The sequence below is a fragment of the Benincasa hispida genome, chromosome 6 (genome assembly GCF_009727055.1).
Source record: "Benincasa hispida cultivar B227 chromosome 6, ASM972705v1, whole genome shotgun sequence".
NCBI classification, from domain to species: Eukaryota; Viridiplantae; Streptophyta; class Magnoliopsida; order Cucurbitales; family Cucurbitaceae; genus Benincasa; species Benincasa hispida.
This window is the reverse complement of record NC_052354.1, coordinates 44,337,313-44,348,676: the sequence shown is the minus strand read 5'-3', so window position 1 is coordinate 44,348,676 and position 11,364 is coordinate 44,337,313. Positions and strand designations below refer to the sequence as shown.

Sequence of the window (11,364 nt, the reverse complement as noted above, 5' to 3'; positions counted from 1 at the left end):
GCTTGGCACACAATAGATCGGTTCAAGAAGGATATCTAAAGCTTAAAACAACATTTAAGGAAAGAGGAAGGAATAGGTCAAAGCCCATTTCGAGCTCCTTAGCCTCGACCTAGTAAATTAGCCAGGGAACTATCAATTTGGAATGGGTTAGAGCCTATTTTGTACTCCTCAGCCTCAATAGGCTAAAGCCAAGCATGGTGAATAACCTAGGGAACTATCCTGTTTGCACCACCTAGACTAATGGAATAGAAAATAATGGGTCAGACGCCATTTCAAGCTCCTGGGCCTCAATCTCGATCGAGCCTAGGAAATCAACCTGAAAATTATCCCACTCGCTCTATTCGGTCAAAAAAACCCTAAAAAGCCTCTAATATAGGTTCCAATCATGTAGGAACTTATAAATTGACTATGTAGGCTCCTTAAAAGGTAAGTAAAATCTAGGTGTTTTAGTTTAATATCTCATTTTTTGATTTACTACCGACTTAAGTATCAAAGGGGATGTGGCATTTGCCACACCGGTATGTAATCTCACTCTTTTTTGTAGGATTCTCATTCCCTTTGTACGAACAAGTTTATTGTTGCTGTCCAGTTCAATTTTTGGTGTCAACACTTTTGTTTCTAGTGGACCCACAAATTTTAAAAAATGAACATATCATAAACCTATTAGATATAAAAATTGATAATATAGAGACACATTGAACACAAAATTAAAAGTTTAAAAACCCAATTAGACATCTTTTGAAAATTAGAAAATCTATCTTATATATACTTTATTGATCAAATAGTCACAAAATAGATCACCACTTGATCAAATATTTCCTATCTAACTTTATGGTGTTAGCTAAATTACAATTTATTCGCAAGTAAACAAATACAAGAACATACAATCGTACTAAAAAAGATAAAAATATGGTCTATTTTGTTTTTAAACATCATATACAAGTTTTTTGGTAATGTTTATCAGATTTTCTCAAAACACTCCATTTGATTCTAAGCAAAAATTTTACTTACATCCCATTCGTAGTTATTTGATTTTTATTTTTCAGCGTTCAATCTCTAAATTTTTTTGTTTTATTATATATTCTCTACCAATGTTTTTTAAAAATCAAGTAGAGTTTTGAAAACTAAAAATATTAATTTTTTAAATTTAGCTCAAAATTAAACTATTCTACTTAAGATAAAAATTGAAATGTATGGAGAGAAAATAATTTTAATTTAAAAAAAACGAAAACCCAAATGATTTCTAAATATAGTCTTGGTTTTTATATTTTAACTTGATTTTTTAAACGTTTTTTTAAAAAGAGTTAATAGAGCAAGAAAACTATAAGTAAAAGTAAAAGTAAAATAATGTTTAGTTTATAAATGTAATTTTAAAAAAACAGATATCTAATAAAACAAAATAGTTATTGAAGGATGTCCAAACTTCAATCTTAAGTATCAAAGTGGGACAGAGAAACAAAAACTTCAAAATTTGGGGATCTAAAGTCTAAAATAGTAATTTAAAATTTGTTAGAAAAGAAAAATTAAAATTTAACCTAATAATTAAAGTGTCAATTTTGTAATAATCTTCGAATCGAAGTCGATTTACATTTCCAGAGCCCGCTCTTTGAGCACGTCGATATAAATTCATGTGTAGGGTTCCCCAACGTTCACTATCGTCTCTCTCTCTCTCTCTTCAACTGTGAAACTCAAAACTAAAAGCTTCGTACCAAATTCTCCCTCTCTTCTTCTCCGGCGAACCAAATCCCTTAATCCTAATCGGAACATCGTAGATTTTCTCTACTAATCGGGGTTTGAGTTCGTCTCTCTGGTATTCAAACCATGTCGCTGAGACCCAACGAGAGGGCTGAGGTTCGGCGGAACCGGTACAAGGTTGCGGTGGATGCTGATGAAGGTCGGAGAAGAAGGGAGGACAATATGGTCGAGATTCGGAAGAATCGTAGAGAGGAGAGCCTGCAGAAGAAGAGGCGTGAGGGTCTTCAAGCCCAGCAACTGCAAACTTCCACTCACTCATCGGCAGTGGAAAAGAAGGTCAATCTCTAATTAGTTTAGTTTGTAATTGTGTTTTTCATGTCTGGATTCTCTGTTTACTTTTTTCCCCTGTGTTTTGGAGGTTGTGGTTTTGCTGTTTGAAGTTTGATTTTGATGGTGGTTTAGGGTTTTTCATTTGTGAGCTCGGGGGCGATCGTGTTTTGTTGAGTTAGTTTTCTGATAATTGAATTTTTGCTGCAAGGGAGTTTGATTCCGCTGAATTCATTTTGTGGAAATTGTGTAAGATCAGGCTGGTAGAGTTTTCATTTCGACTGCTGGGGAAGTGGGATTATGTTGTGTTCTATTGTAGCTGGTTTCCAGTTACATGTTGGGGTAATTGCTAGTTGAATTTCGACACTTAGTTATAGGCCTTCTAGTTAATTGAATTATCCAGAAAATTTGAGTTGGACGACTTGTCTCTTCAGTATTTCATCCGATCTTTATTCACTGGTATTGGCTTTGCAATCTGCAAGTCGAGTTTCTTTCTTACCCTTGTTGGAAAATTTGAAACCAATTTTGCTCCTGTTGTGGATGTAGTTGAACTGAACTATTCCTACTCGAACCATGTGATAGTTTTTGTTTGTGTTATTCAAATGTTAGCCTCGGTCAAGAATAGCGTTTTCTGTCCCGTAAAGATTTCCTTTTTTTTCTCCTTTACATCTGTAGCTGATTATGCAGAATCAGTTTGAACTTGAACTTTGAGTGAGTACTTTTGTTACTGGAAAATCATGTTTATTCATGTGAAAATGTTTTAAATGCAGTTGGAACATCTTCCGTCCATGGTTGCGGGTGTTTGGTCTGATGATGGCAATCTGCAACTTGAATCGACTACTCAGTTTAGGAAACTGCTTTCAATTGGTGAGTAATGTTTTGACATTGCACATTGTTGGGTTTGTTTTTTGATTGTTAGTAACCTTAATACACTTCTTCTTCAGAGCGTAGTCCCCCAATTGAAGAAGTTATACAGGCAGGAGTTGTTCCTCGTTTTGTTGAATTTCTAATGAGAGAGGATTTTCCACAACTTCAGGTTTGATACAGATTAGATTATGTACGATAACAGGTTTTGAAAGACGTGACAAAGTGATAAATGCTTGTTACATCAATATGTTATGTAGTTTGAAGCTGCTTGGGCTCTTACGAATATTGCTTCGGGAACATCAGAAAACACTAAGGTGGTTATCGATCACGGTGCTGTGCCAATATTTGTGAAACTTCTTGGTTCTCCAAGTGACGATGTCCGGGAGCAGGTAACCTTTTTGAGTTTATTTACATGGCCATGCCCATGGGACCTTTTCCCCACTCCTGAAATTATTATATACTTCCTAATCCTTTATTTTAGATCAAAATGTTTCCTCCTTTTCCATTAAAATGAGTTGCATCAGTTTTATTTAATTCTTGTGAAATGGAGAAGAAGTTCAGACTTCCTGTCCTAGAGATGTTATTAGTTGATTTTGGATAAGCAAGCATTTGTTATGTGGAATGCTCAATTATTTTCTCCTTCCATCTGCAGGCTGTTTGGGCATTAGGAAATGTTGCTGGAGATTCTTCAAGATGTCGTGATCTGGTTCTAGGTCATGGAGCATTGCTTCCTTTATTAGCACAGTTGAATGAGCAAGCTAAGCTTTCTATGCTGAGAAATGCTACCTGGACGCTATCAAATTTTTGCAGGGGCAAGCCACAGCCTGCTTTTGATCTGGTGGGTAATCAAGTATTTTGAGATTTGAAAGCTATATATGATCATAATTGCGTTTCGGATAAATCTAGTACTCCAACCCCCATTTTGTCCTTTTACTTATTTATGTATGTAGAAAGGTTTTCAAAGACTCGGTGGATATCCACTGACGGTTTGCTAGAAAGTATGAATGTATTAATTTTGTCTTGTCCATAGTAATAGTTGCATGCCATTTTTCTGGCAGGTCAAACCAGCACTTCCAGCTCTTGCACGTCTTATACATTCAAATGATGAAGAAGTTTTGACTGATGCTTGCTGGGCACTTTCATACCTTTCTGATGGTACGAACGACAAAATCCAAGCTGTTATTGAGGCAGGTGTTTGCCCTCGTCTCGTCGAGCTCTTAATGTAAGTGTACAATCATTAAGGGATGTTATATTTTTCATCTTTTAGAGATCTAGATTAGATGATCCATTATCTTCCAGGCATCCTGCTCCTTCAGTGCTCATTCCTGCCCTTCGAACTGTTGGAAACATCGTTACTGGTGATGATTTGCAAACTCAGGTAAGTGCTGTTTTGTTAATTTGGTCACATTAATTTGTAGATGCTTTATGGACATTTGACCTTAGTTCGCAATTTTGGTAGTAAGTTATAATTTCTTTCTATTTCCATCGAGATCATTTCCATCATTACTTTTTGCACATATATTATCCTGTGGAGAAATCAAATGAGGTTCCTTTTGTATGTTACCTCTTTGAACTTTGTTTTGGAAGTAACTTACGCACATTCTTTTGTGTAATCTGTGTGGAAGTTGATTTTGGATGCTCTGGGTTTTCCCAAAATTTAGCATAAAATATGGTTTTTATTATCCAGTTTGGGGGAGGGGCGGACTCTTTGGATGAATTCGGATTGCTTTCCACTGCCTTCACACTTGTCTCATAGCCTTGTGAATCCTCTCTTGTTGCAATTTCTCTCTTCATTCCCTCCCTAACATTCTTTACTTCTAACAATTTTCCTCCTAGATTCAAATCCATTTCTGAGATCAAACTGCTCTGTATCAATATGATAGTAAATTGAAATATTATGTAGTATCAAGAACTTCTAGTTTTAGAACATGAAAATACGATAAAATAATCCAACTAGCACGAGAAACTCCAGCTTACTTGAGGAGAATCAAACACGAACTATTGAAGTTAACCACTTACTAATGTACTCCTTAGCTTATGACTATGCCTTCAGTATCTTAAGAATATTAACATTTACCTTAAGATGTCTCAGAAGTTATCTTTGGAAGACTGCTTTATAGTTGTTCGTCCCTTCAGTGGTGGTAGAATAACAATTGCTGTAGTTGCACGTTTTGACATAGATATAGTTCACACTATGATGACATTTCAGGAATTATTTCTCATCGAAACAGTGATTTAACTAAGGGCTGCTTTCCATTGGGCTCATCTGAAAGTTTGTACTCTCATGCTTCGCTTTATCTTTCAATCGCTTTGTTTGGCTGTATGGACTATTTATAGTAATAAAAAGTGAAGCTAAAATTACAACTTGAAATAGTTGAATTTCATTATAGAGGTTTAGCTTTTGAGTTTGGTAGTCTGTAGAAACTAAAAGAGAAATTCCAATAGATTCCCTACAACTCTGATTAGTGATTAGTGTATGCTTGGACTCTAAAGCCTGCTTTTTGTAGACCAACTTGTCAATCTCTTTGAATCTCATTCATAAAGGTATTTTTCCTCCATAGGTTATTATCCAACATAATGCCCTACCCGGCCTGCTAAATTTATTGACTAATAATCATAAGAAGAGCATCAAGAAGGAGGCTTGCTGGACTATATCTAATATAACAGCCGGGAACAAGGCACAGATTCAGGTAAAACCACATATTCATCTTAACATGCCCAGTAATCTTTGATAGGGCAATGGATTGGTTTCAGTAATATGATCTTTCATTCTACTCCTCCAGGCCGTTATAGATGCAAATATAGTTGCTCCCCTTGTTCATCTGCTCCAAAATGCCGAATTTGATATTAAGAAAGAGGCTGCGTGGGCAATCTCAAATGCCACATCTGGAGGCTCTCATGATCAGATCAAGTATGGCGTTTATTACCCCCTAGGTTCCATATGTTAAAAAATGTATGTTTGAGGTTGCTAATGTCAGAGTGTTCTTCCTGGTGACAGGTACCTAGTAAATCAAGGGTGTATCAAACCTCTGTGCGATCTTCTTATATGCCCCGATCCAAGGATTGTCACGGTTTGTTTGGAAGGACTTGAAAATATCTTGAAGGTAGGAGAAGCTGAAAAGAACACAAGCGATACCGGAGGTGTTAATCTTTATGCTCAATTGATTGATGATGCTGAGGGGCTAGAGAAAATTGAGAATTTACAGAGTCATGACAACACTGAAATTTATGAGAAGGCAGTGAAGATCCTCGAAACCTACTGGTTGGAAGAGGAAGATGAGACTATGCCACCAGGTACTGCTTCCCAAGCTGGATTCAATTTTGGTGGGGATCGGCCTGTTGTACCATCCGGGGGATTCAACTTTGGCTAAGAAGGTATGCTCTATTTCCTTCTGTTCTATACTTGCAAGACTGGAGTCGATTGGTTTTATTTCACCATGCTCTTACTAATTGCAGGCTTTCCCTCGGGGATATTTTGAGAACATCTCCAGTCACATTGGGTCAGGTCAGGCGTGTTATGTCGTTGTTTGGCTAATGCTTATCCCAGTCTCAGTTGTTATTTTAGAGTGTCGGTGGACTGGGTCGGATGCTTTTTACATGAGTTGGGGATTGACTGGTGATGAGACAGTGGAATATATATACTATATCAATTATATAGTTTCCACAGATCTGAGAAATCGGAGCGATTTCGTTTGGCAAACTGTGATTTTTTATTGTTTTTTCTTAGTTGGTCTACTTGTCATAAACATGGAGTCTAAGCATTGTTTTCCCCCCCTTTTACACTATTAAAAGCTCTTATAATTTTTTGTTCATAGTTTTTCCAGAGAGTAACTTTTAGATTTATAGCAGATACCATTTTGGCTAGCCGGCGTCTATTTGTTATTTTAAACAAATGCAAGGAAGTTTTGGTACTATTTTCATTGATTCCTCTTTCGGCTACATGTCTCTTGAAAACCTTGATATTTCAAGCTTTTAGCCAAATTCTGCAGCTCGGACAATTTGATACATTTCACTCAACTGGGAGAAGGGAATAGGTATTTTAACATTTGATCCATAGGATACATAACTGATATAAAATGTCTCCACTATTCCTTGGAAAAAGAGGTTTAGAAGTTTTTCCTCTTCCATCTCTCCTACTATATGAGGAACAATCGTTCTTTCTCTGGATCTTTAAGAGCGTTTGAGGCTAGTAGTTGAGTTATGAAGTCGTTGATAGTGCAGAAAATTTATATCTTTTTAACTGTTTAATGGAGTTTTTAACTTTACTTCTTCCGGTTCCTACTCGCAAATGGAATATCTAGTTGTTTCATTTTATTTGAAATTGATGAAGAAGAAGATGGTGGGTGGTGTGGCCATCATAGGAGGGTTGGAGTAGTTTTACATGTTCCTTTAAAAAAAAAAAAAAGATTCTTATTTTTGATCATCTAAGGAACTTTAGACCAAAATTTTGTATTTTCTGAACATGGAAGATTTGATCGTCTTACCAAACTTCAAACTTAGTAGACCATTTTTACCACGAATTCTTCGACCAAAAATTCGTGGAGCTTACCATCATGTGACTAAGTTTTGAGAAGGGGCTGAAGAATCTAAAAGGCCAAAGAAATTTCAATTAAAGTCAAACAAACATATTTGGTACACAAATTTGATAAGTATCGCTTTATGTCAATTTTATTGCACTGAAATACAAAAGTACAAAGTACAAACATCAGTCATCCATGAAAGTGAATAGAATGATCTTCCAAGTAAGATGGACAGTCCGCCAAGAATCTTCTTCTATAAAAACTCGTGAAAATCAAAAGAATTATCAATGGGAAGTTTCCAATGCTCAATCAATCTCTATACAAAATATACCGTCCACCACCATAACTCTATAATTCAAGAAGCTAAATCCCTCCCCCTTCCCTGGCCGGGAAACGCCAACAGGAATGAGTCCTATGTGCTTAAGAATTTCTGATTGGCCTGGAAACGCCATGAACTTTTGTGTAAAGGTCTCCGGGGAACAATGTAGGTAACTATGCATTATCTGGAATTATATGCTTGAGGATCAAAATAGTATGGTTTTAAGGATCAAAAGAACCAACATGACGAAGCACATGATAATGAGCACAGACGCGCACATCACCATCCCTCCTTGTTTTTGTGTTCTGTCTGCCTGTAGCACACGACGACAACATAGATACAAACATGAAACAATGAGCATGAAAGGGGATCAGAGAGATTCTGATTCTCCTACTTTAAGGGGAATGTTTTGAGAATTATATAAAATTGAAAGAAATTGACCTTCTGCAGTTGCTTAAGGCCCTCATCAACAGTCGTCGCAACATTTTGAATATTGTAATCTATTCTATCAATAATAGTACCCTGTTGGGAAAAAAACATATGTATGTATTGTTAGTATGTAACAAATGAACTTTCAAGATGTAGGATGGGCAACTTCTCTAACCTGGTCTATGACAAGTACAGATAGATCCTTCATGATCTGAGCAAGCTCATTCACGGATTCTACAACCTGGATTCAAGCGAATTGGTTGAATAAAGAATTAAAGATGTATACAGGAACGGAGATAGTTGTAGGGAGAAGGTTTTCTTTCTACTCACTTGTTGGATCTCTCTCTCTCTTTCGGCAGTGAATGCTTCACTTTTTCGCAGCTTAGCCATCTGATGCTCATTAAATACCTATACATCATTTACACAATAAAAGATAGTAAGGATTAAAGGACTCAATTCCTGTACATTCTCTTTATGCAATCACAGTGATAGTGATTGTCAATTCAAACATGAGAGAATAAAAAGATGGAGGAGATGAAGGATACCATATGTTCTAAATCATCGTCCTCCATTCTCGATCTATTTCCATTTAGATTCATCTCTATATCAATCCCATCTTGACCTTCCTAATTCACAAAAAGAAGGAAACTGGGATTCATATATTTGGAAGTTGAGTGTCCAATGTGGAAAGGAAGTAACTAGGTTACACAAATCATTCGAGGCAAAGTAATTATGCTGCCGGCAACGTGGAATTGAAATTCTAAATGAAATATTCTTTCTAGACCTCTTTTTGCTGCCGTAGGCGCTTTAAATAAGTTGACTGTTTCTTGCGAAGCTCCATGGAAAGGTTCTGAAGATCAGTGGCAAGAGATCGCTGCATCATAGAAATATATAACGACATGAAGTTTAGGACGACCCCAATATTTAAGAGAGATTTCCATCTATATGTAGACTTGAAAAGAACATCCATCTATTTGTTCACTTGCAATCGAAAGAAAGAAATCTAATTCACTTCCGCATTAAATCAACAACTCTATAATGGAAGTTAGAAAATGAAGGAAATAAGAGAGTAAAAATAGCATTTTTATGGAAAAGCCAGACGTCAAAACATATGAATTTCTTAATGAAACAAAATATTTGACCTTTCCAGCCTGCCCATTATCCCAAGACTTGCAATAGACTGTTACACTACCAAGGCTGTTAAAAAGAAGATCTACGATTCCAGCCATGAAAATGAATAGGACCTAAAAAGCCCTTCAGGTTTTTTTTATCGAATTGGCTAATAAAGAAAATGCAAAGTGAGAAAAAAAACGGGGTTGTCCATGCCTCGTAGTTACTCATCAAGTGGAATGGAAGGCTTAAAAGGCATTGGTATGGGGTGTGACTAAGGCTCATAAAAATATAAGGGTCCCTGGGGAAAAAACATCAACGCAAATGAGGCAGAACAAGAAATACAGAGAGAGCAGCTCTGTATAAGAGAAGTAACTTAATCAACCAATGAATGTTCCATACAACAATTTGCAACTTCAAGCTATACCTGAACATTTTTTCTGATATTGGAATCTTCCGAAGGTCCAGCTACAGAGAGCCTCTTGAGTCCTTTCTCTGATTTCTTGATTAAATTAGTTATATCCTGCGTGAGAGATTCAATTAATCGTTGATCCTCTTTACCATCTCCAAATGAAGGCATTAAAGCCTTTGCATGAGCTTTAGCTAACTCCATCATCTTCACTTGTGCACGCTGCACATTTGCAGCTATTTCTTCAGATACATCCACCCAAGCCGGAGGTAGACCCACCGTAAGAGCACCCTTACTGAATAGAGAAACAAAGAAATAACTCATAAGCCATGTATATTATGATACGATTATGGACAGAACTAGGGAAAAAGGAAAAAAAAAACATGTTGAAGTACAAGTTTGGTTTCCAAACATTGATGATTGTAATTCAATTCTGTCTCTGTAGGCACTGCAAACTAAAATAGTATTTTGACATGTTTATTTGATAAATATTCTGACCGATTAGTCACGAGGTCAAAAAGATGAAAGAAAGATGCAGCCAGTTGGAACAAATAAAATGGAATGCAACATACCAGCAACATATCAATTTCATCTTATAGATTGTACTATCTTTTTTTCGTCCAACTCTCCCTTTTTTCTTTTATTTGCCTATCAACTCATCCCAAATCAACCAACAATTGTTCTTTGACATGATTTGATGAACAAATCAATGAGAACTACATAGAATAACATTTAAATGGGTCAAGATGTAATTGAAACTTTCAAAATTTCAAGTCTAAACAGACAAAAGCAGAGACTAAATTTGTAAACTAACCAAGGAAGAACAAGAAGAAACCAGACATTCTTCAAATTGTTATGAATTCCTTTAATACTTAAACAGGTTTTCATAGTTCCCTTGGTTTTTCCGCATTATTGGCCTCCTCTGCCTCTGCAATGGCGATCTCACACTTTCTTATATTAAATACTTTTAACTACTACATTTTTCCATCTCTACTCCAAACACTAATCACCTTAGAAATTCTCGTCTCCTTCAACCATGAAGCGGTAACTGTCACTAAATCTCAATTTCGACAAGATCTTACCAAGCGGTCTCTTCAACAAAACCACGACAAACCGCTTATCACTATCCAACAATAAATTCTCAACATTAAGCCGAAAAAGAGATTTGGATCAAATTCACATAAACTACATATACCGGCATACAGTCACACACACGTATATAGACAGAGATAGACCTTGAATTACCCGGATCCTCGGTACTTAAGAGAGCGTACGACCGATTCGGATGCAGCAACGACGAACTAACCAATTCGATCACCGGGCCACCAGCGGCAGAGCTAGTCGTTGGCGATGCAGAAACAGGCGAAGAGCTGGTAGGAACCCTCACACTCCTCAACGCGTCCCTGTATTTCCTAAAAATCAAAGTCCGGTTCCTCGACGCCATGGAGAGAGGGAGGAAGAGCTCGAATTCTCGTTGGAAAGAATTCCAAAACTCTTCAAACTCGGGGAGGAGTGGAAAGATCTATTAGAAATTGTTCAAGTACAAAATCTCATTGCCGGAAAAAGAAACTCGAACAAAGGGGAATTTCCGGTCAGATGATCGGAGATCAAGGCGAATGGAAGGGAATGCGGCGGCCGGAGGGAAGCCACGTGCCCGGCGATGAGAGAGTTGTCGACAAAGTTACGTT

General features: G+C 36.8%; 2 protein-coding genes across 2 annotated transcripts; one reads left to right on the top strand and one right to left on the bottom strand.

Moving 5' to 3' along the window:
- The first annotated feature begins 1,649 nt into the window (after positions 1–1,649).
- On the top strand, positions 1,650–6,803 carry LOC120079634 (importin subunit alpha-2-like). The gene is made up of 11 exons (XM_039033900.1): positions 1,650–2,031; positions 2,793–2,889; positions 2,967–3,058; positions 3,147–3,278; positions 3,542–3,727; positions 3,948–4,111; positions 4,189–4,267; positions 5,451–5,579; positions 5,673–5,800; positions 5,888–6,264; positions 6,346–6,803. The coding sequence occupies exons 1-10, from the start codon at positions 1,822–1,824 to the stop codon at positions 6,258–6,260; spliced, it is 1,590 nt and encodes a 529-aa protein (XP_038889828.1). The 5' UTR covers positions 1,650–1,821; the 3' UTR covers positions 6,261–6,264; positions 6,346–6,803.
- Positions 6,804–7,657: 854 nt separating this feature from the next.
- On the bottom strand, positions 7,658–11,120 carry LOC120079635 (syntaxin-43). The gene is made up of 8 exons (XM_039033901.1): positions 10,912–11,120; positions 9,695–9,971; positions 8,942–9,031; positions 8,703–8,783; positions 8,488–8,565; positions 8,333–8,398; positions 8,170–8,250; positions 7,658–8,041 (listed from the first exon to the last, which is right to left on the bottom strand). Exons 1-8 carry the CDS (start codon positions 11,118–11,120, stop codon positions 7,934–7,936), a joined length of 990 nt encoding a protein of 329 aa, XP_038889829.1. The 3' UTR covers positions 7,658–7,933.
- Positions 11,121–11,364: the final 244 nt, after the last annotated feature.